This window comes from Macaca fascicularis, chromosome 3 (genome assembly GCF_037993035.2).
Source record: "Macaca fascicularis isolate 582-1 chromosome 3, T2T-MFA8v1.1".
NCBI lineage: Eukaryota > Metazoa > Chordata > Mammalia > Primates > Cercopithecidae > Macaca > Macaca fascicularis.
This window is the reverse complement of record NC_088377.1, coordinates 191,359,016-191,381,595: the sequence shown is the minus strand read 5'-3', so window position 1 is coordinate 191,381,595 and position 22,580 is coordinate 191,359,016. Positions and strand designations below refer to the sequence as shown.

The following is a 22,580-nucleotide window of genomic DNA, read 5'->3' as shown; positions in this document are numbered from 1 at the left end:
GACCCTGCCAGGCAACAGGTATACACACAGGTCCTGAAACCACCTCAGGTCAAATAAGGGATTTGGGGGCACACAGGTTGCATTTTGCCTCTTGGGAAGATGACGCGAGGGAATGACAGGCAGGCCAGTTCCAACGCACTGCCAAGCGCCAGCTGAGCGGGCTGGGAGCAGGCACACTCCGATAACCAGGATACAAGTGGGCTAGCGACGCCTGGTCATGCCTTTTCCCAACACAAACCCAAGAAGACTGGCCCAGCTCCTTCGGTGTGTTACAGGCTGAACCGTGCCCCTCCCCAAAAGTGTACGGTAAAAGCCTAACCTCCAGTACCTCCGAATGTGACCTCACTTGGAGAGGGGGTATTTAGAGAGGTCATCAGGTTAACATGGACTCATTAGGGTGAGTCATAATTCCATACAACTGCTGCCCTGATGTGAAGGGGAAATTTGGAGACAGCTGTGTAGAAAACACCATCTGAACAGGAAGACAGCCATCTACAGGCCAAGGGGAGAGGCCCGGGACAGATCCTCCCTCCCAGCCCAAAGAAGGAACCGACCCTGACACCTGGACTGTAGACTTCTGGCCTCCAGGACAGAGACAGTAAATGCTGCTGTTGAAGCTGCCCAGTCAGGGGTCCTCTGTGCGGCAGCCCCGGGGGACTCACAGAGTGTGCCCTGGGAGTCCTGTGAGTCCTGTGGGAATTCCCCCACCCTTCCTGGCACACTCTTGAATGTTCTCCAGAATGTCGGGAGACGAGGCAGCATGCTGGTGGCACAACCAGCCCCGCCCCACCGTGGGCCCGCATGGAGCTCCCTTCTACAGGGGTCAGGTCAAGGCCTTCCTTAGCAACTCACTTCTTTAATTTCAGAATCCACAGAGGTAAGTCCAGCTTAGACCAAGCGGCCGAGTTCTCTTCAAATGAAATCTGTGCCAGTATTTACTCCAGGAAGGCAAGAGCCCAGCCCTTCATGACTCCTGAGATCAGGAATGGCTGGTGGTTAGGAGGCGCTCTCCTGGCCACTCTAGCTGTGTGGGGCACTCCCTGCATATGTGGGGCACACATGGCCTGTGCACACCACCCACCTACAAGCTTGGGCGGCTCCAGTGGGAAAGACAGGAGAGGGAAGCAACATTTGATTGAATCTGAGCCAAGAGGGCCAGAGGCTGAGGAAGGCCCCCCCACAGCAGCCTCCTGAGCAAACAGCACCTGGGGACTCTGCCCAGTTGGGACAAAGGGTGAGGCTCCCAGCAACAGTTAAGAGAGATGGCATCCCCTGGGAGAGGGAGGCCTGGGGTTGGGTGACAGGGCTTCCACGCCACCACTGCACCCTTGGCAAGAATGAGCAGATGTGGAGAAGAGGAATGCCATCAATGCGCCCCCCACCTCGGGTCCCTGTGCTCCCCACCCCACAGTTCTTCCTGGAGTGCCCTCTGCACTCCTCCCAGCAGGCTGCTCGGCTCCTTAGGCCGGTCTGGGATCCCTGCTGGTGCCACTCCCGAGGTCAGCATGTCTGCATCTGCACTGGCTGCAGGAGGAGAGGCTCCCTGCAGAGGTAAGGCAGCAGGCACTAAAGGGGGAAGGGGGCTCTGGTGGCCCCCGGTATGTCCGAGGAGGGGGTGCGCAGGCGGCGCAGCGTGGCAGCTGGGTGCGGAGGACAGCAGCTGCTGGGAAGAGCTGCAGTGGAGCCCAGGAGATTCTGCCGGGGGAGCGTCTGGAGGCAGCGGAGGTGCCCGGCGAGCGGTCCCTCTGGAGAGTCCTGGCGGGTCACCCACCCTGCAGCCCTCTCCCTGGCCACGCAGGATCTTTGGTTTAGGCCTTGTGGGTCCCTTCTGCCTCCAGTAGGGCAGGTGTCTGTGACCAGAGCCATGAGCCCAGCGAGGTCCCCGTGGGAGGGTCCACATCCAGGAAGGTTGGCCCATTGGCCCAGGGCCTTGGGGACGCCTCCCCAGCCGATTCACCTGGGTCCTCATGGTGGCCACCTCCTGAGCCAGGCCTGCCAGCGCCGTGGCGAGGCGATCCAGCTTCTCTGCGAGGGCAGCACCGAGGCTGTGCAGCTCCTGTTGCAGGGGCTTCCCACAGTGGCACGGCGGCTGTGGGGAGGAGGCTGGCAATGCTGGAGGCGCGGCTTCCTGAGGGGGCAGCTCCGGAGGTGGAGACTCACGGGGTGGCTCAGGTGGGACCTGGGGGAGCAGCCTCCCATGGGTCTTGGCTAAAACCAGAGCAAGGACCGGTCAGAGTTCTTGGTTTGTAAGGAACTTTCTCTCCCCAGAGGTCCCCTGAACCAAGGGCGCTCAGTACCCTGCCTCCTCCAAGGCCCGGCTTCCAGAAGGGAAGGAAGGTGAGTCAGGTCTGAAAACGCTGATGCCAATGGTTATGGCATGAAAACTGGCTACATCTCCTGGCTGCTCCCCAAACTGATGGGCAGGATCAACCACAGGCTGGGTTTGGGTTTCCATAGTAACCAGGCTTTCCTAAACTTCGGTCTTCCCACCTTCTAGGAATCTGGTGGGTCTTTGTGTTGTTAATGAGACCAAGTGGCAGCCCTGCCCTAGGAGTCAGTGAGAAGGGCCTAGAGCCCCTGGACAGCATGAGACCAAGGCCATGGGAGCATCAGGAGATGGGCCAAGAGGGCCAGGCCAGCCAAGGGCCTTCTGCGCATTTTTTGTGGGGTGACTGTGGGGCCACTCCAGAACTCAGTGCTCTTGGTTACAGGCAAACCACAAGGGTTCCCACCCACTTCTGCCTTTACTCTCCCCATTCAGAAGTTACAGATTCACAGGAGTCATAAGCTTTTTTTTTTTTTTTTTTTAAAAAAAAAGATCACCTAATCCTTCACCCTAAATTCCCTTGGAACTGGTCCCAACCCTGGGCAAACCACAAGAAAGGCTTGGCCAGGCACTTGCCGTTCCTAACCTGTTCAGCCCCAGGCTGGGTGCAGAGATGGTTTCTTCCCTGTTTCTCTGGGCCCCCAGCTGTGGCTCTGCCCTTCTCTTTTCGGCACCTCCAAGGCTTTAAACCGAGGAAAAAGTGAAGACTGGAGTAGCTAAAGGACCCAACCGCTGTTTGGTCAAGTTCATCAACAAGGATCTCGGCCTGGAGACCCCGGCCAGGACTTCTACAGAGGACAGGCAAGGCTCAGTGGCCCCAGGCAGCTCAGAGCTCTCAGCAAAGCGGTGGCGCCTGGACAGAAGCCAACACCCTGAGCCAATAAGAGAACCTGCCGCAGGCCGCACTGAAAGTTCCTGGTGTGGGGTTGTCCCCAAGTGACCCAGGGCACTAGATGCCAGGCCCCCTGCATGTTTCCACCATGGGTCTGCAGGGGCAGGCGTGTGACACGGAGCCAACCCTCTCACAATGACCGTGGCCAGGTCATCCTGGCCTCAGTTTCCTCACCTATTCTCTAAAGTCCCCTCAAGCCCCAAACTGATTCTTCACTTCTCAATTTCTACCTCTAAAGGGTGTGTCTGCTTTTATGAAAATCCCAACTGGTTCTGTAATAAAACACTGAAATGAAATATGCAACCTAAAGTGGCTTACAGGTGAGACTTTTCCTACCCATCACCCAAATGGTGACCCTGGACGGCTGTTTTCCCCAAGTGGGGGCTCTGGGTCCTGGCCTGTGCAGAGGGAATGGGGGAAGCCACCAGTTCACCTGCAACTCTGGGTCTTCCATGTCCAAGCTCCAGGCCTCTGGACGCTTCACTAACCCTGGGCCTTTTCTCCAGCTGAGAAACAGGGCAGGGATCCCCAGCTGTACCTGTAGAAAAAGCACAGAGACCCTGGGGCAGGGAGACGATCGTTTGGCCAGAGCCATTCTGACATACCCTAAAACAATCTCAAACTCTCAACTTTCAAACCATGACTAAATGAGATAGAAGATGGACACTTGGCCCACGAGGGAGGCTGATTCTGGTGGAAGGGCCCGCTGTGGTGCGTGTGTGTGGTGTTCCTGCCCGGTCTGCAGGGGGCTCCAGCAGGAGCTGGTGGCTGGAGAGGCAGCTGGGAAAAAGGATTCTCATCTGTGGGTCGTGCCCCAGTGAGACCTCCGAGGGCGTGCTGGGGCATCCTGTGGTCCATACCCAGCCCACTCTGCCATTTTCCGCTAGGCCCACTGGGGAGTGAGAAATGTGGTACGGCCCGGGCCTACACAGACAGGGCCAGGGCTGTAAATGGAGCCAGCAGCAGGAGCTGGGGAGAGCTCCCTCCACTGACCATTTCTGGCCTCTTCCTCCTTCTCCCCATCCTCTACCACTGCCTCTCCCTCCTCCTCCTCCTCCTCCTCCTCCAGCACTCCTGAGGGGGCCAGGCCAGCAAGTACTATCTAAACTCTCTTTTCTCCCAGGCAACTGGGACCTGTCTCCTGTCCCATCTGCTTTTCCCGCTGGGAGCAAACACTGGCTCACAGTGAGATTGAGAAGCAAGGTGACCTGGGGCAGCAGGCAGCATTTCTAGCTTTCCTAATGGGACACTCTCCAAGAAGTCCCCCCAGCTGGGGAAATCTCACTTTTGAGACTTTTGTTATTGATGCCAAGTTTTAAAAGCATACACTATTATCGTATAAATACATCCGTATCTGTCTCCATGCACGCGTGTATATTCGCAAGTGCAAACACTGTGTACATGGCTTCAAGTGGGTGGCCCAGACCTCCCTGCAGCTGCTCACCAGCACCCCCAGCAGCCCCGCCCTCCCTCTCGGACACAGCTCACCTTACAGGGAACTAAAGCATGGCCAATGTGCAGGACTCCCTGGCAAGGGCCAGGCAAAGTGACAGGCAGGACTCAGAGGATCCAGTCTGGACTCCTGGCCCTCTGGGGGACGCATGGGCGCCCCCTCAGGAGACCCCAGGCTCACCTGCACCAAGGCCGCTGCAGTACCTGGGCTCTGTTCTCCTGGGGTCTTCACCAGGGCTGCTGCCACTGCTTCCAGCAGGGGTCCCACCAGGACATGGGGACAGAGGGACAGGAGGCTTACAGCTGGGAAGGCGGTCCCTCTCTTAATGTCACAAACAAAGCTGGCATCAGAGTGGTGACTGGCGCTCTAGCACACACCCCGCTATCCTCCCTTTCCGAAGAGGCTCACCCTGGAGGAGCGGCCTCCAGAGCTCGGGCTCTGGCCTCGGGTCTTCTCCTTCAGAGCCGCTGAAGCTCGAGCTGGAGCCGGGGCTGGGGCTGGGGCCTGCCACGCAGGTGAAGCGCAAGGGCCGTACAGGCAAGATCCCCCTCAGGGTGCTCTCCAGGCAGTGCAGCGGGGAGGGCTTGGGGGCAGGCCCTGAGCAGGGGACCAGAGAGTGCTCTGTCATCAGCCTGAAGAGAGCCAGGCCTGTGCCTCAGGGTATGGGCACACAGAACTGGTCCCCTTTCAGCTCAGCCCACACTCAACATGAGTTCTAGGGGACCCTAAATGGCTGCCTCTCTTGCCACAGAAAGAGGACAAAAGTGAAGCCAGAGCCTGGCCAGGACGCCAGCAGCTTTGGAAAGTCTGCTGGGGAACTTTCTGGAAATCTCCAGTCCTTGGAAGTCATTAGCAGTCTGGTTCTAGCCAGGCTTAGGTCTCACAGGCCAGGTGGTCTCTCCTACCAGGCAGGTACCATCCCTGCACCCCGGTATCTCATAAGGGCCAGCAGCCCAATGGTGGGGCTCAGTTAGGGCCCATCCTCGTCTGATGGGAGAGTCAGCAAAACCGCATTTATTCAGCAAAGGTATCCCACCAGGCCCTGTGGCAGATCGAGGAAGGAATTCTGCTGGAAGTTAAACCAAGCAGCAGCAGTAGACAGCGGGAGCCCCCCAAGAAGCTTCTCCACAGGAGAAACCCAATGGATGGACACAAACAACGATCTTCCCGACCCCGCTCCTTGTCAGCACTTTGTGACACTTTATCTTCTTGTTTAGTGAACCTCAGTTGCTGTTTGGCACCAGCTTCTGTCCTCTGGGCAAAGGATGAGAGATGGGGAAGGAACAGAGGGACAGAGAGGGCAAGTCTATTTCTTTGTCAAACACTTTAACTAAAGCATGGTTGTCAGTACCGAGGGCAGGTGCCAGCTCACCCTCTGGGAGCCACCTCCACACTCCTGGCCTGGTGGCCCCAGGGTCTTTGAGCCCCCGCTGGTGGCAGGCGGGGACGCAGCTGGAGGTGAACACCTGTGGGCTGACCAGACGGAGGCTCCGGGTGGGCACTTCTCCCCTACCGTGCCCAAGACGGGCTGACTCCCAGGCCTCGGCCCTCAGTCCTGTTTTAATGAGAAAACAGGCGGCCTGTCAGCCCCACGGGGCCTCGTGCTGCCACAGAAGGGACAGGGAACAGTCTCTGCCATTGCTGGGCTCTCGAGCACACCAGCGTCAGGTGTGGGAAACACCCATCTGCCATGTTCCGGGGAGCGCCCGAACCCTCCAGAACCTCTCTATTCCCAGACCCAGCTGCGTGGAACCCTGGGCTCAGAAACTGGTGCCCAGACACCAAGGCACATGGGGCCGGCACGGCCAGGACAAGGACACCTGGCCACAAGGAGCCAGCTCCAGCCAGGGCAGTGGAGCCACAGACAACGGCACTAAGGTGTCCCCGTCACTCAGATGCCAGCAGGTCTGCACGTGTGTGCTGAACAGACTTTCCGGCCTCCAACAAGGCTCAGCCCAGGCCTATTTCCAGAGCACCATGTTGGCTCAGAAGCAGATATGAGCCCACAGGTGCAGCGCCCAGGGCATCCTCGGAGCAGCCCTGTCTACACCCTGGCCCCCGGCAGCCGCTATTACCTTCCTTGTCTGCTGTCCAGTTCCTGGGCTCCACTCTCCTCGGTCCCCTGTCTGCTGCTGAGGAGCAGGGCCAGGCAGGCCGCAGCACAGGCACAGGTATCTCCTTGAGACAGTTCTCCAGACCCTGCAGTGGGGAGCTTCCTGGCGGGCTTCCTGTGAAGATCAAACATTCACAGATGACGGGGGCTGTAGCTCTATCTCTGCAAACCGCAGAAGTCTCCCCTCTTCTGCTGTGTCCAGGGAAGCAGGGTCACAGGGGTGCTGGGCACAGAGCACTGGACGTGTCAGTCCTGGCTCTGCGGCAGCCCTGCTTTGGCTGCCGTGGAAGCAGCCTGGCCTGTGGCTGTCAAGATGGCATTGTCCACAGGTGTGGGTTCCAGTCCTCCTCAGCACACCCAGCTGCCACTACTGTGAGGGACGACATCCTGTGTCCCCAGCACAGGGGATCAGGGGTGGCCCCACAGATGGAATGTGCTAAGACTTCCTTCACCACTCACAGAGGGGAACAACACAGGCCCCCTCGCCTCTGGGCCATGGCAGGCCCACATGCATGCAGCTTCAACTAGGAAAGAACTAAATACACTGTAAACATCCTATTTCCAGTGACAGCTGTGTGAGTAACAGGTACTAGATGAAGTGAAACTCTAGAGCGAGGAGAGCCCTTCCTAATAAAGCGGACAGTGCTGCCACTCTCTTTCCTAAAAGCGTTTGCTGATGATCCTGGGCCGAGGCACAGAGCGGGAGGGCAACCCGCAGCGCTTCTGAATGTCCACGGGCTGGAAGGGCAGGGTGGAAACCAGAGGACCTCCACGTGCATTTTCTCCACAGCACATCCGCTGAGTTCTGGGGCAACAGAGGGAGCCGGGAGTTGTTTGGAAGCTTCTGAAAGGCAGTGTGAAATATCCTGCAGTTTGGGTTACTTAGTAAACAAAGTCCACCCAGGCAGGACACATGAAGCATGCTACCAAATACCACGCTGCTGTCCCAAAGAAGAAACTGGTGCTGGTGGCCAAGGAATATGAAAAGTATAGAAAGGAGTCAAAGACAAATGCTGATGACAAAGGCAGCCTAGAGGGGGCATGTACAGATGCCGCCCTCTGTGTGAGGAAGAGGAGGGGAATGAACTCGCAGCAGTGGCAGGAGGGGCTGCAGCGCCGAAGACTTCATTTTTCCCACATAACCTTTTATAGCTTTTGAACAAAGCTATGTGATCATATTACCTATGAAGTCAGTTGCATTTTGGGGGAAAAGCCCCACACCCAAGGGGCTAACCCCTAGTGGGGCTTGGGAATTCAGGCTGCTGTGGACACTGGCAGGCCCCACAGGCCTGACCAGAGCTGTGGCTGCTGCGAGAGGCCTGTTCAGTAAATATGTTGGCAGTCAGGACAGAGGTGAGGACAGAGGGACTGGTGTCGGCAGGACAACACAGACCAAGAGGACTCGGATTAACCGGGTGGGGGAAATAAAAAGGCCAAGAGGAGATGCTGGAGTCCTGCAAGATCCTCAAGTCTGCAGCAAACTCGACTGGAGTGACCGGGGCAGGCACAGGTCACCAAGCATACTCCCAAGTGTTTCTGACATGAACCTCACTGTATGTTTTCCTAAGCTGGGCGTCAGTTTGATATTACAGGCAATTCTTTGTGGCTAGGGTAAGGAATTCAATGCAAAAAGGAAATTTTTATTTATATTTATTTATTTATTTTTGAGATGGAGGTCTCACTCTGTCCCCCGCGCTGGATTGCAGTGGTGTGATCATAGCTCACTGCAGCCTCAAATGCTGGGGCTCAAGTGATCCCCTGCCTCAGCCTCCTGAGTAACTGGACTACAGACTACTGGTGCCACTCTACTCAGATAATTTTTTAAGTCTTCTGTACAGGCTGGGTGCGGTGGCTCATGCCCGTAATCCCAGTCCTTTGGGAGGCTGAGGCAGGCGTATTGCCTGAGGTCAGGAGTTTGACACCAGCCTGGCCAACATGGTGAAACTTCTTCTCCACTAAATATACAAAACTTAGCTGGGAGTGGTGGTGGGCATCTATAATCCCAGCTACTCGGGAGGCTGAGGCAGGAGGATCACTTGAACCCAGGAGGTGGAGCTTGCAGTGAGCCGAGATTGCACCATTGCACTGCAGCCTAGGCAACAAGAGTTAGACTCCGTCTCAAAAAAAAAAAAAAAATTTCTGTATAGACGGTGTCTTATTATGTTGCCCAGGCTGGTCTCAAACTCCTGGCCTCAACTGATCTTCCTGCCTCAGCCTCCCAAAGTGCTGGGAGTACAGGCGTGAGCCACTGTGCCCAGCCCAAAAAGATTTTAAAAGAAATCTTAGACATTGTCCTGTCCCTTCTGAGACAAGTCACTAAAACGGAGCCCCCTCTGTTTCAGTTGTTGGGTAGGCTCCCAACAACCCACCCAAGGTAAGCCCTGCATCTGCTCCTGCCTCAGTATCCCTGGCTCTGCGCCCAGCACTGGCACGGGAGTCTGACCCAGTCAAGCCACAGGAACTGGGCAAGGGGCCTCAAGTCCTCTCCCAGGATGAACCCCAGCCTCGGGCTGGCCCAGCTCACCTTTTCCAGGCTGCTGCCCCTGGCTCCCCACAGGGCTCCCAAAATCCAGGTCCCAGTCAGTGCTGCTGGATGAGGAGAAGCTGGTGGGGGTTCCTCGGGGGGCTGGGGGCCGGGTGGGGCCATCTCTCACACAGCCCTGCAGGCTCAGAGGCAGAACAGGCTCTCTGGTCGCTTCTGTAGGGAACAGCACAGTTGTGGTCACCAGGAGGCTCACTGGAGAGGAGACCCCTGGGCCACGGGGTGCACGGGCACCAGAAGACCCTGCCCCAAAGTATCTCCCACTACGGTTTCCCTGTGGCACAGATTAAACTCCCATAGCGCATGACCCACAGAAACCCCACAGTGAGTCTCGTGACTGGAGAGAGTTCTGAGAGAAGGAAGTAGGGCAGGAAGATCTGCACTGGCTTTCGCCACATGCAGGCAGCTGTCTGGGGGTGAGTATGAAAGGCAGCCTGGTGGAGTGGGCCTGCGCCTCAGGAGGCTGGGCAACATAATGACCTGACAGTCCTCAGCATCTGCCTCCACTGCTGTGCCCAGGGACACGCCACCCCGCGCCCATGGCCACAATCTACCTTCACTGTGTGATCTGTGGGGCTGCAGTTCAGGCCTCTGAGACACAGAGTCTCCTGGCTGGGGGTTCTGGGAACAAGAAGTGGCCGGCAGCTGGGAAGGTGACGACCCACTTGGGGGAATGCCCTTCAGACAGGCTTCCAGGGCTTCCAGCGGTGAGCTTGAGGCACTGGCAGCTGGAACAGGACAGAGCCCCCTGTCACCATCTCCCACATATCCCAGCTTTGCCCATCAGACCCCTGGCTGGCTCCACCCGACGTGCTTTCTGCAAGGTTGATGAGTCCTGCACCAGGCTCTGGGACCTGCCAGGCAAGAAACCCTTCTGTGGGGGACTGATCTGCTCTTGCCCCCACCCTGCCCCTGGAAGGCATGAAGACAGGAGGGAAGTGAGGAGGGCCACGCGTCAGCAGGGGCAGCTTCCGGGGCCAGGAATCACTGCAAAACAAAGGCCCCGAGGCAACAGGGGCTTGGGCTGAGGAGGCCATGGATGAAGGGATTCACTGCTTGGGAAGAAAGGCCAGGGGGGCGGCTCCCTGCTGAGAGCTGCTTCCCTGGGGTTGGTGGAACCTTGCCAGAGACTGACAAGCCCATGGGGAAGACCACCAGAGCAGCCAACCCCAGGCCTCACCTTGAGCCTCAGGGCCCCAGCTGGGTTGGGGGACCCCTCTGATGTCTCCAGTGGCTGAGGGACTGAGGGGCTGCCTGCCAGGCTGACAGGATGTGGGTCCTGGGGGGCTCTGGACCCAGCTGTTCTCCATCTTCACAGAGAGCAGGCTGCCAGCTCCAAGACCAGGACGGGGAGGAGGGGTCAGGAGGTGTCCAGGCCCTGCGGGAGGAGGCCAGTGGGAAGCCCAAGATTCAGGCCTGGACTCACCCTGAGAATCCCTTGAGGTCTTTATAGGGTTAGGAGGGGCTTCCAAAGCCCGTGTGCCTCCACAGCAGTCACTGGATCAGAATGCTGTCACTTGTCAATCATCAGCAGAGAGACGAGTCACACGCCTCCTCCCCCACCATGGCCCCTTGGGGTGCCCCCAAGGTTTCTACCAGGCATGAAGTCGGCCCTCCCTGGACAGCACCAATCACGTCTTTCTCCATGGCCAGCACACCTGACTCAACCCAGCTGCTCAGGGCTTTGTTCTGAGAAGCTAACAGCTGAGGTGACATGCACGGAAACGTGAACCCATGTGTGGGCTGGGTGGGTATAATTAGGATTTGGGGTTCCCAGCCCTCACACACATGGCAGAAATCCCAAATCTCAGTTATACCAACCTGACCCAAACACACAGGACCCCAAATCACAATGAGGAGCTGTGTGTGTGCTGGGCTAGAGCTCCGTCCTATATTTCTTGATCTCGCTCCCTCCCCACTTTCCTTTCGGAATGTCCAGCTCCTCCTCTGGGAGCCAGCCTGAGAATTATCAAGTGCTGACCGAGCTCCTCCCATGCAGCTCGCTCCATTTACACAGCGGTGATCTCCCGCATCTGGCTCCTCTCCCCGACAGGCCACCGTGGGGGCCTGAGTGTTTATGCTGGGGGCCACCTATAGCCCTGCCTGGGGCAGGGTAACAGAGGACATCTGGGGGCCCTCCCAGCCCAGTGAGAAGAATTTACCTCCAGAACCCCTTTTCCAGGCCCCTGGATTCTCCTGTAGCCGTGCGTTCCCCACTCCCGAGGGACTGGGATGCCTGTCCTGGGCCTCGGGGAGCTCCTTCAGACAGTTTAGCAGACCCTGGAGGGGACAATCCCCTGAAGCTGCCTCGGTCTTCACTAAAGGAAAAAGGAACATGTTTTCACCTGGAGCCCAGTGTCCTCAGCCTTCACGACAAACAACAAGCGGAATAAGTGAGAGGGGCGTGGGGCCAGCTCTGAAGATGAGGATCCTCCAGGGGCTCACTGAGTCTTCCCGGTGCCTGGGTTCACACACCTGCCACAACTGGACAGGGCAGAGAGGGAAGGCATGGAAGTCGCCCTGCAGGCAGACATGTGGTATCGCTCTGAGGACAAACTGAAGGAAGTGGGCTGTCGGGGTCACTGTTCGAGACAGCTCTGTGGGTCCTGAACAAAACTTACATTTGAGGAAAATGGAGTTGTACAATAAGCACATTACTGCAGCTAAGCTCACTGCGGCCCTGTGAGTGGGAACAGCCTAGGCTCAAGGCGTCAGGAGCCTGTCAGGGTCTGACTCCACGACCCGTGCCCTGGCCCCTCCACCATGCCGTCCAGAGCCCAAGCCCACCCCATGCATCATGCCTGGCATCAATGCAAAGCGACATATGAGCTCTGCAGCTCTTCCCCTCGGGTCCCGGGTCGGGAGGAAGGGACATGAAGAAACCAGGGCAAAGCCTGCTTCCAAGTTTCCTTTTCCCAGCTGACCAAATGCTGTCCTTAAGAGAGCCACCTGGCTCCAGAAAGGTGACAATGGCAACACAGCAGTGGCCAAGCTGGTAACGATCCCTAAGGGAGACAGTTTGGAGCAGGAGGAATCACTGTTGAAATGCAAACCAAGCTTCAGAGACCTCAGCCTGAGGCCCCAGGACTCACCTGCCCAGGGCGGGCTCCCAGACCCCAGGTCTGTTCTGGTTAGCCTGGACGTGCCCAAGCTGGGGAGAGGCGGCAGGAAGCTTGGGGATGTCTCGGGGTGCTGGGGCCCAGGCACGAGGATTTCCTTCAGACAGTTGATGAGGCCTTGCAAGGGGCTGTTCCCAGGAGAAATTCCTGTAGCACACACAAGGTGGGCCGGGGTCAGTGCAGTCCTGACGGGGCACCCAAGAGTGCTTCAGCAGGCACTCAGGTCTCCGGGCGGCTGAGATTCCGGCCCGTGAGAACACAGACAAGGCCTGCCTCGTGGAGCTGCCACCAGGCCCAGGCTGGGGAGCAGCATGACCTCCTCGCGTGAACTAAACACACTTGCCCATCACCACCCCACTGAGGAAAGCCTGCCCCTCACCGGCCTCCGAGGTCCCTCTCTCCTGTTCTCTGCGGCTCTTCCTCCTGCTGGGGCTAAGGGTGGGAGGGCTGGGCTCCCCGCCCGGGGCTCCCGGGGCTCCTGGGCCTTCCTTCCTTGTAGGCCATGGTTTGTCGCCAGTTTCTGTTGCAGGAGAACACAAGAGGGCCTTTCTAGCCCCAGCTCCAGACTCTGGAAAATCACCCCAGATCTGGTCCCCGAAGAGGACAGCCTTCTCCAGCTACCCAAGTCCCTGTTCCAGGAGGGCTGAGGGCTTTCACCATTTCTTTCTGGTTTAACTGTAAACAGCAAGACTGTTGGTTCACTGTGAACACCCCTAGGCCCTTCCCCGTGAGCCCCGCCACCGAATTTGGCTCAGCAAGTGATGCCGGCAGTCTCGACATGTAGACCACAATCCCACACTCATGCTTCTCAAACCAGGGCACACAGAACCCCAGAGCAAATGTGCCCGACACCCCCTGAACACCAGATGAAACCACAGCTAAATGGGGTATGTTTTTTGGGAATGCCAATTTTATTCCGTATAAATTTGAATTATATTTTATAAAAACAGACAAATGCAAAATTTGTAATAAGTTTTAAAAATAAAATGAGACCCCAGAGAAATCCTAGGAGCTCGCCTGGCCCTGTTCTGCAGTTGGGGTTGCTGTGATGAGATGGTCTCCAGTGCACACAGGTATGTGAATGTTGCCGGCCGTGGGCCTGCATGTGAGAAACTGCCGGAGGCTTCTGTGTTCAAAGTGCTCAGTGATCGGGGCGGGAGGAGAGGCTCCCCAGGGGCTGAGCATCACGCCTCCTCTTTGGTGTTTACACCAGAGGCTAAATATGTGGTCCTGCTCCCTGGGGCACTTTGTCAACAAGAAAACAGAGCAACAAGGGAACTGAGTCCTAGAAAAAAATGAAGAGGGCACAGGGTCCAGGTCCCCTGACGCCATGGTCAGGGCTCTTGAAATGCTGGTTCTCCCTGTCCCTGCTGTGTCAGACTCACTGATGGGGAGAGGACTTCCCTGGACCCCGTCACCAGTTGGGCCACTGGAACACAAGCTGTCGGTGGGCGTGGCGGCCAGGCGGGGCTGGCTGGCAGGGCCATCTGGAAGGCAGCTGAGCAGGCCTCGGAGAGGGCAAGGCTCTCTTGCCACAGCTGCTGTCGGGAAAGAGGGAAAAGACAACAGCTGGTAAGATGCCCCTAACATTGTCACACTGTCACATTCTGGGTCTTTTCCTTCCCATGTGCTGCTAACAATGACCAGGATGTCAGCCAGCTATGCGTTGTCATCACTGGGCTCTGATGGGGCCACAGTGGGTGGAGGGTGACAAAGCCACACAGAAACTACCATGAGAAAGCCTGAGCTGCCCTCTCACCAGCTATGGCCACACACTCAGAGGGCGGCACACGGCCTAGCCGTGAGGAACAGCAGATGACTCTGCCTCCCCACCTGTGCCTGGGAGCCCACATGCAGTGCAGTGCCGTGGACTTGCGCTTCATCATGGGGAGTGCAGAGGAGGCTGCGTGTACTGGCCCCGCTGTCTGACTTACCCTCGGGGCTCACTCTCTCTCCATCCAGGCTGGCTCCCCGGCTCTCGCTCTCGGGGCTGTCCATAGCGCCCTTGACTTCCCCAAACAAGAACTCTGGGATCTCCTTCACCAGCTGCACCAGGGCGGTGAGGTGCAGGCTGTGCCGGGGCTGTCCCCCTGCGGAGAGGCCACAGTGACCCCGCACCCCTGCGGCTGCTCAGCACTCACACCTATGTGCGTGTTTTCACACCCAGCATCTCACATAATCCTCCCAGCCACAGGAGAAGCAGCCAGAGGAGACACCATGTCCCATGAGATATAGAGGACTTGGGCTCAGGCCAGGCGCTCTGGCCAAGGGAAAGCCAGGGCATGGGGGCAGGGCCTGGGTAACAGGGCTCTTCTGTTCTGCATTACTCGTTAATCTCCCTGCCTCCCAGGGGAATGCCCAAGCGGGCTGCCGCCACACCTCTCCCACCATCTGGGCCCTCTGCCTTTTCGGCACCCCCTAAATGCCTGGCCTTGCCCAGTCTGGGCCAGTGGAGCATGTCCACCATCTGAGGTCTTGGGATGTAAGCCTTGTGGCAGGACTTTTGGGAGCTGGGGCAGGTTCTGCAGGGGTGGCTGTGATAAGGCTTCAGGGTGGTGGCAGGTGGGGGGCCTGAGGCAGGAGGTACTCTCCAGGGTGACCCCAGGCTTCCTCTGAGTGCTTCTCTGCATAACAGGCTTCCAGCCCAGAGGGATGAGAGGTGAAAGTTTGGGAGGTTGCAGTAGGGGAGCCAGGGAGGTGAGCGGCTGGACTGAGCCGGCTGAGGTGACACATTGCCCGGGCCTGACGATCTATAAGTGGGAGGAGACGCCCAAAGTCTGACAGATAACTTACACTGGGGACCTCCGCCACCAGCAGGCTCCTGCCCCTCATCAGCGTGGCTCCCTCCCACGACAGCTCCTCCAGACTCTGAGGGTGACAGGAAAGCAGAGAGGGGGAGCAGCTCAGCTGTCCCTGGGAAAGAAGAGGGAACTGTGGCCCTGGGAATGGAGTGGCCTCTGCTTCGCACACAGCTGGGTAGCACCCCAGGCCCCTGCATGTCTGTGCACGTTCACGTGACCACTTAAACTCAAAGAACCACAGAGTGGCTGGAACCTCAGAGGCCACCGCATACCCCCACCGAATTGTACCTAGAACCCGGTCCTGGGAGATAGAACAGCAGCAGCAGGAACGATCCCCGTGTTCATTTCACAGGTGGAAAGACTAAGGCTGCCAGGTCCCAGGGACTCCGGTCTCCCTTCCACCGCCCACCAGGCTCCTGCCGCACATGCTGCTGCCTCCTGTCCTTACCCACGGAGACCAGCGTCTCGTAGTTCTCCCGCATCACGTCTCGGTAGAACTCCCTCTGCCCCTCCTCCAGGAGCCGCCACTCCTCCTCTGAGAACCGCACTGCCAAGTCCTTGAAGGTGATGGACACCTGCAGGCACAGTCTCCAGGGGGGTTAGTTGTTCCATCCCAGAGGGGCCAGCCTAGCTGTCCCTGCACTTGGTGACCCCACCTTAGGCCTCCAGGTGCACACTCCAGGATAATAGCCAGAGCGGGGGGCAGGGTCTGACATGCAGGAATCCCCTCAGGAGACAGCGCTGGGAGTGAGCTGTGCCTCTGCAGAGACACGCTGAAGTCCTAACCCCCACGCCTATAAGTAGGACCTTATTTAGAAACAGGGTCCCTGTGGATGGAATTACTTAAGATGAGGTCATGATCCTAAGTAGGGGGGTCCCTTAGTCCAGTATGACTCGTGTCCTTATCAGAAGAGACACAGAGACAGACACACAGGGAGAAGATGGCTGTGTGAAGACAGGCAGAGACTAGAGTAATGCAGCCACAAGCCAAGGAATGCCCAGGGCCACCAGAAGCCACAGAGCCTTCAGAGGGAGTGTGGCCCTGCCCACACTATGATGTAGGGCTTCACGCCTGCAGGGCTGTAAGAGAATACATTTCTGTTGTCCACCTAGTTTGTGTGCTGGGTTTAGAGAGGTGCACAGAAGAAACCTGGGGTCGCCCTTGGAAGCTTTGGGTCACCAGGCTCCTCTACACTCTGTACTCCTATCTCCTATTCTCTGTACTCATCTCCTCCTACCCTGTGGCTTTTTAAAGTAACAGGAACATTTTTGTCTACGTTTCTTTAAAAATGGTCCTTCGGCTGGGCGCGGTGGCTCACTCCTGTAATCCCAGCACTTCGGGAGGCCGAGGCAGGCGGATCACCTGAGGTCAGGAGTTTGACAGCAGCCTGGCCAATATAGTGAAACCTTGTCTCTACTAAAAATGCAAAAATTAGTCAGGTGTGGTGGCGGGCGCCTGTAATCCCAGCAACTCAGGAGGCTGAGGCAGAAGAATTGCTTGTGGGAAGCGGAGGTTGCAGTGAACGGAGGTCGCACCATTGCACTCCAGTCTGGGCAATACAGCAAGACTCCATCTCAAAAAAAAAAAAAAAAAAAAGTCCTTCAGTGGACTTTAAAGTGGCCATCAGACACTAGAAAATGACCAGCATCAATAGGCTTGAATTTAAAATTATGGCAAAAATTAACTGTGCAAATTAAGCAAACAGAAGGTAAATTATGGGAAGGGTCCTTCCTGTTGAGAAATGAGTGTTAAACTATTTATTTGTAAGAATGAATTATTAAAGAAAACGAAAACGCTCCTAATAAAGCAAAGACAATTCACCTCTTGTTTCATGTGCTCAGCACAGCTATTTTAATTAATTAATAAAGACAGGATCTTACTATGTTGCCCAGGCTAGTCTTGAACTCCTGGGCTCAAGTGGTCATCCCAAATTGGTCTCCCAAAGTGCTGGGATTACAGGTGTGAGCCACCGCACCCACCCAAGTCAGTGATTCTACAAACCGTCCCAGGCCGGGGGTGATGGCTCACGCCTATAATCCCAGCACTTTGGGAGGCCCAGGCAGGTGGATCGCCTGAGGTCAGGAGTTCAAGACCAGCCTGGCCAACGTAGTGAAACCCTATCTCTAATAAAATACAAAAATTAGCTGGGCGTGTTGGTAGGTGTCTGTAATCACAGCTACTTGGGAGGCTGAGGCAGGAGAATTGCTAGAACCTGGGAGGCAGAATTTGCAGTGAGCCAAGGTCACAACATTGTACTCCAGTGCCTGTTTCAAAAAAAAAAAACAACAAAAAACCGTCCCTGCCACTAACTGGCAGCCTTGATGTCCACTCACTGCCGGGCTCTCTGCCTGTTCTCCCTGAACAGCTGTTAACTTGTCCCACGCAGTCACACCTACCAATGTTCCTCTCTGGCCAGGCTGCATCTACAACCCTGGCAAGGGGCACCCCCTCCAGTGACTGCCTGCCTGAGGCCCAGAAGCCCAGAGGCCCATGGGCAGTGAGGCGCCCTAGCCTTTGCCTCCTGCCTCAATGTGCAGACTCTCCCTGAGCCTCTGCGGCTCTGGCCCAGGTATGGTCACTCCCTCTCAGGCACAGTCTCAGACACCCTCCAAAACTTCTCTCACAGAGTTATTTACATTTCTTCCTAGTGTCTTGGAACAGAGAAAATGTAGCCAACATCAGGGTCTATGCAGAAGAGCACGCAGAGCGGCCCTAGACTGCTGTCCTTAGGAAGGCCTGCTTGCCAGGAGGGCCCCAGGCTGGCTTCCAGGCATTTAGGTGTCAGGAGGCTTCCTACCATTCCCTAAACGATGGAAGTGGCTCAAGGTGCCTAGATTGAACAAACAATGTGGTGTGTGCCACACCCCTGCTTTCTTTTGGGAGTCTGGAATTTTGGTTCATGCCAGGCAGAGGGCTCCCACATGACACTCTGGTGGCTCAACACAGAGCTGGCAAGACAGGTCTGAGCTCTAAGTAAGAACATGATACCAGCTGTGTTGGTTCCACTGGTACCACCGCTGACCTGATGTGGAAGTTAAGAGGTTCTGGACCCAGAGACCGGGCAGAGCATGGTGGCTGGGGCTTAGCCTCAGTAGCCAGGCTGCCAGAATTCCAATCCCTGCCTTGTTTCGTATTAGTTATGAGACCTCAGCCAAACAACCCATTTGGGCCTAAGCGAACTCATCTACAATACTGGGATCATAACAACCTACCTCATAGAGACATTGTGAAGACAAAACAAATACAGGAATAGTGCCTGAAACAAATGCAGGGACTATTAATATTAAGAGCTATGATTAGTAATACTGCAGCCAGGCCTGTCTGCCTAATGCCCGCTTGCAGGTCTCAGCCCGCCAGCTGAGCTCTTCCACACACTGCTCCTGACCACCGGTGCCTCTCTCGCTCCAGGCTAAATATATCCCAGCTCTTCCAGGAATCTGTAAGAGATGCTTTCCAGGCCTCTCACCATCTCAGCCTCAAGACAAACTGTTTTGTGACAAAATTCTTACAAAATGCAAATGGGAACTGACTGTGGCCAGGGTAAGCACTTCTGCCAGTGGCCTCCCTCTGCCCAGAAAAAGCAAAGGAAGAGTGAGGGTTTTGTGTGTGAGGGAGTGAGCAAGTGTGAGTGTGCAAACACCTGGACCACAACACTCATCTTCGGGAGGAGGAAGGCCACCACTGGCTGGCTCTATCCACACACCACCAGCCTTCCTCCTTGGGCCCCACTTCACCTCCTTCCCCCAACCACTGGAGAAAAGCTTTCTGGCCTGACCCAGGACTGTTGTAACCGGGCAGCTTCCTAGCTCACGGCTGCACATTGGTCCTCCTAACACACCCTTCCACAGTGTCACTAGCCTGGCACAAAAACTGCAGCTTCAGTGCCTGCTGGACCTGCCCCTCTCTCACGGTCCTTCCCAGCCTAGACCTGCTCTCCCAGTGGGCTTCAGGCTCGGGCTCCCAGACCAGACCCTGCCCCAGGGCCTCTCAATCTGGAGGCTGTGCTCACATCCCCCTGGGCTTCTGGGAACCCTCCCTGCTCCTCTCCACCTGACTGTGACCTACCACTCCCCAAGGTCACCCCTGGCCACCTTCTCCATGAAGCTACATGGTGTGAGGATATTCCCCTCCCCGAACATCAGATCTGAAAGGTCAGCCCAAACTCCTCACTTTACAGAACGGGAAACTGTGGTATGAGGAGGCCCTAGGATGGGGCCATGGGCATGTCTGAGCGAGGGTGTCCCTGGGCTACTTAACTGTGCATCCAGACCTGAAAAGGACACTTGACTGTCCCTGCCCAACAATATCCAATTTGCCTGGCCTCTCCCTTCTCCCCAAATGCTTAGGGGCACTAATGATACCAAGGGCCTGGCACTGTGTCTGCTCTGCCTAGTCACTCGCTGCCCCCCATCCATGCTGCCTCAGACTGGCCAAAGCTCAGGAGCCACCACAGTTGCAGAACTGGCTCGAGGTGCCCATTCAGAAGGACGTGCAGCAGTTGCTGGTATCAGTACCAGATACCTGATGCCTCGCTGGTACCAGCACCAGAGTTTCCTCTCAAAACCTAGCCCAAACGGTGCCCAGGCTATCACAGCCTGGGGCTCTCCCTCCAGTTCTCCGATCTAAAAGCCTTACCTGGAGGCTTCCCAGGACAAAACTTGGGGTTTGCTCTATCTTCTGTTTCTCCCCATTTCCACGTCCCCAGGCCCCGGGATCCAGGATTCCACCAAGAATAGAAGTATGAGATTTACTCACTCCTTCCGAGGCCTTCATGCCCACTCTACCAGAATAACTTGTAATGAAAGAAGCCACGACAAGGGGGGTTTCCCCAGGTGGAGACTGGGCCGTGGGTACCCGGGGGCGGAGAGCGGCAGAGAGATTGTCCAAGGACCTGAACTTCCCGGCACTAACCCCCGAGCATCAGGCCTGCCCCGCCTCGCCCAGTCGATCCCTAAGTTGGGGGCGGGGGGGTCCCAGCTCTTTTTCGCCCTGCCGCCTTCGGGGCTGCACTGCGCCGAGGGGTCCGCGCGTCCGCCTGCCTTACCTGGCGCGCCATCCCCGGGATCAGCCTCCCCGCCACTCCTCAGTTTCCGGCGCGGCCCCTGGCGCGAGCGCGCGCGACCCTCGTTGGCGGCGCCCGGGTCCGCGCAGGAGGAGGCGGGGCCGGGGGCCTGGGCCGCGGGGGAGGGGCGGGGGTGGGCGCGACTGGGCCCGCCCCCGGCCTCGTTGAGCCCGCCCCGCGCGCCTCGCGTCCCTTGGCGGGTGGTGCCGTTTCCGCCCGGGGGCCGGCCGGCCGGCTGGCCGGTGCAGGCACGGACTACACTTCCCAGAAGGCGCCGCGGCGCCGGCTCGGAAGCGGGGGGCGGAGACAGGGCGGGGCGGGGCGTACCTGGCTCCGGCCTCGTCCCCGTCCCCACCCCTTGTCCCCGCCCCCAAGTGCGGGCAGAGGTTGCGCGCCGTGACCCGCCGGGCTGGCTGTGGGCGTGGAAGCCCGCGGGTACGCGCCGCGCATCACTCATTCATTTTCCGCAGCCACCACTGAGCGCGTCCCATGTGCCATGGGCTGATGGTGGGGATGACAAGGGAGCCGTCTTTCCCAGAGGCCGCGGTCGGGGAAACCCGACCCGGAATGGAAGGGGTCGAGGGTCCTGCCGGGCGTGGGTGGGCCAGAGCAGCTGCCAGGCCCCCGCGCGTCGCACGTCTTTCGCCCGCGCTCCCGCTTGCCACAGCCATGACCTACCTTCGTGTCGCATTTTGCGTGCCTGTTTGCTGGTCTGGTAACCCCAGTTATTCCTGGCACGTGGTAGACCTCAAATAAACGTGTGATGCGGGAAGGCAGCCCGGCCCACCCTCCTCTGCCTCCCCCTGCGCTTCCCGAGTTCGAAGGCCAGGTCCGGGCGGACGAGGCGAGAGCGGGGCTCTCCGGGGGTGCGGGCGAGGCGCAGCAAGCCTCGTTTTCCTGTTTGGAGAAGGACCCGGTCATTTTTATAGAAGGCTCCTGGAAGGGGGCCTGCGGGGCTAAGCCTGCTGTGCCAGACAGAAGCCTGGAGGGGAAAGGAAGCGTGTGGTCCCACGCAGAGGAGACTCTGCTCTGAGTTTGGAAGTCCCGTCCAGACCCTACGGCCCAAAGAGCGCTCTGCCTGGCAATATCGGAGGGAAGGAAAGGGAATTCCTCGCCCAGCCGCCCGGGGCTGGCCTTTGCAGCTGCGCCGACTGTGATCACCTCCCAGAACTCGGGTACTATGCCGACTACCCCTCGACCAGGCCTTTGAGGAAAGGCGCGCGCCCACCCGGGCAGAGACCCCTCGGTCATGCCCGAGACACCTTAGACACAGGACCGGTGTGTGCGCAGCCTGCTGAACAAGGATTTGAAGATATCACAAGGCCCCACTTCGCAGAAAGGGGAAACTTGAAAGTCCAACTTCTCATCTCAAGAGCACTACAGGCCACATGTCTCAGGGTAAGTCCCCGCCTGGGCTTTAGGCCGGGTCCCACCTCCGTGCCGAGGTGAGGTGGGCTCCTTACAGTAATGTAGTACTGTTCCCAGCTCCTCTCCACCGCCCACCCTCCGGCCTGGGATCCCTAAACTTTAAAACCCCCTAAACCAGGGGTCCCCAACCTTTTGGGCCAGGGCCCGGTTTTGTGGAAGGGAATTTTTGCATGGACAGGGAGGGGGGTTGCTTGGGGATGAAACTGTTCCCCCTCAGGTCACCAGGCATTCGATTCTCCTAAGGAGCCCGCAACCTGGATCCCGCATTCACAACAGGGTTCCGGCTCCTATGAGAATCCAGCACCTGCTGATCTGACAGGAGGCAGAGCTCAGGGGTAATGCGAGCAAGGAGGAGTGGCTGTAACTACAGATAAAGCTTCCCCTGACTTGCCCGCAGCTCACCTCCTGCTGCACTGCCCAGCTCCTAACAGGCCAGGACTGGTACTGGGCCATAGCCCAGGGGTTGGGGATCCCTGCCTTAAACGTAAACTCTTTTAGAAAGAAATCTCTATCCAAGTAAGATGCACCTCTGTTTTAACATATGCAGATTCTTGGCACCTCTTTGACTCAAACTTCCACTTCCTGGCTAGGCTTCCTGCCCCATTTGTGGGCCATCAGTCACTAAAAGCAGTTCACCAACATGAAATTTGCTGGATGGCCAATTATTTAAATTATGGAGACACTTCCTAGCACCCCCATCCCCCAAATTTTAGTTGCACCTTTGACCCTGCAGACCTGTGTTTACCTCAGCCTGTGTGTGTGCGTTAAAAAATAGTTGTGAAGACCTGTCCTGAACCAGGTTTATTGGGTGGCTCTGGACACAGACAAAGGCAGGAGTGGAGA

The 22,580-nt window shown here is 57.4% G+C and overlaps 1 protein-coding gene and 2 long non-coding RNA genes across 56 annotated transcripts in view; 2 read left to right on the top strand and 1 right to left on the bottom strand.

Moving 5' to 3' along the window:
* Positions 1 to 840: 840 nt before the first annotated feature.
* KRBA1 (KRAB-A domain containing 1) lies at positions 841 to 20,406 on the bottom strand. Of its 50 annotated transcripts, none has more exons than XR_012433005.1 (18): positions 19,883 to 20,406; positions 15,695 to 15,821; positions 15,239 to 15,358; positions 14,380 to 14,535; positions 13,831 to 13,986; positions 12,825 to 12,965; positions 12,419 to 12,592; positions 11,489 to 11,644; positions 10,507 to 10,704; positions 9,881 to 10,054; positions 9,309 to 9,482; positions 6,747 to 6,899; positions 6,044 to 6,226; positions 5,080 to 5,268; positions 4,852 to 4,992; positions 3,652 to 3,756; positions 2,913 to 3,114; positions 841 to 2,208 (listed from the first exon to the last, which is right to left on the bottom strand). XR_012433005.1 is itself a non-coding variant. In XM_074036313.1 (18 exons), exons 1-17 carry the CDS (start codon positions 20,018 to 20,020, stop codon positions 2,917 to 2,919), a joined length of 2,577 nt encoding a protein of 858 aa, XP_073892414.1. In that variant the 5' UTR covers positions 20,021 to 20,406; the 3' UTR covers positions 841 to 2,208; positions 2,913 to 2,916. The 50 variants fall into 50 exon arrangements, 34 of the variants coding, with proteins under 34 accessions (XP_073892414.1, XP_073892415.1, XP_073892417.1 ...); XR_012433006.1 differs by having other exon boundaries at positions 13,831 to 13,983; XM_074036313.1 differs by having other exon boundaries at positions 2,913 to 3,008.
* Positions 2,250 to 3,527, top strand: LOC102121614 (uncharacterized). Its single transcript, XR_275906.5, has 2 exons — positions 2,250 to 2,337; positions 3,008 to 3,527. It is a non-coding gene; the product is annotated as an uncharacterized lncRNA (long non-coding RNA).
* Positions 20,407 to 20,669: 263 nt separating the features above from the next.
* The window catches only part of LOC123570965 (uncharacterized), a 58,517-nt gene continuing 56,606 nt past the window's right edge, over positions 20,670 to 22,580 (top strand). For all 5 annotated transcript variants that reach the window (XR_012433013.1, XR_010585913.1, XR_012433015.1 and 2 more), the window contains exon 1: positions 20,670 to 21,707. This is a non-coding gene — a long non-coding RNA (uncharacterized lncRNA). The remainder of the gene's footprint in view (positions 21,708 to 22,580) is intronic.

Excerpts from the sequence above, each read along its gene's own strand:
- KRBA1 (XM_074036292.1), bottom strand. The coding sequence starts at position 20,020 with ATGAAGGCCTCGGAAGGAGTGAGTAAATCTCATACTTCTATTCTTGGT. Across the intron at positions 14,536-15,238 it reads TGGTGGCGGAGGTCCCCAGT|GGGGACAGCCCCGGCACAGC; the intron begins GTAAGTTATCTG and ends GCCTCTCCGCAG. Across the intron at positions 6,900-9,308 it reads GGGGCAGCAGCCTGGAAAAG|GAAGCCCGCCAGGAAGCTCC; the intron begins GTGAGCTGGGCC and ends TGATCTTCACAG.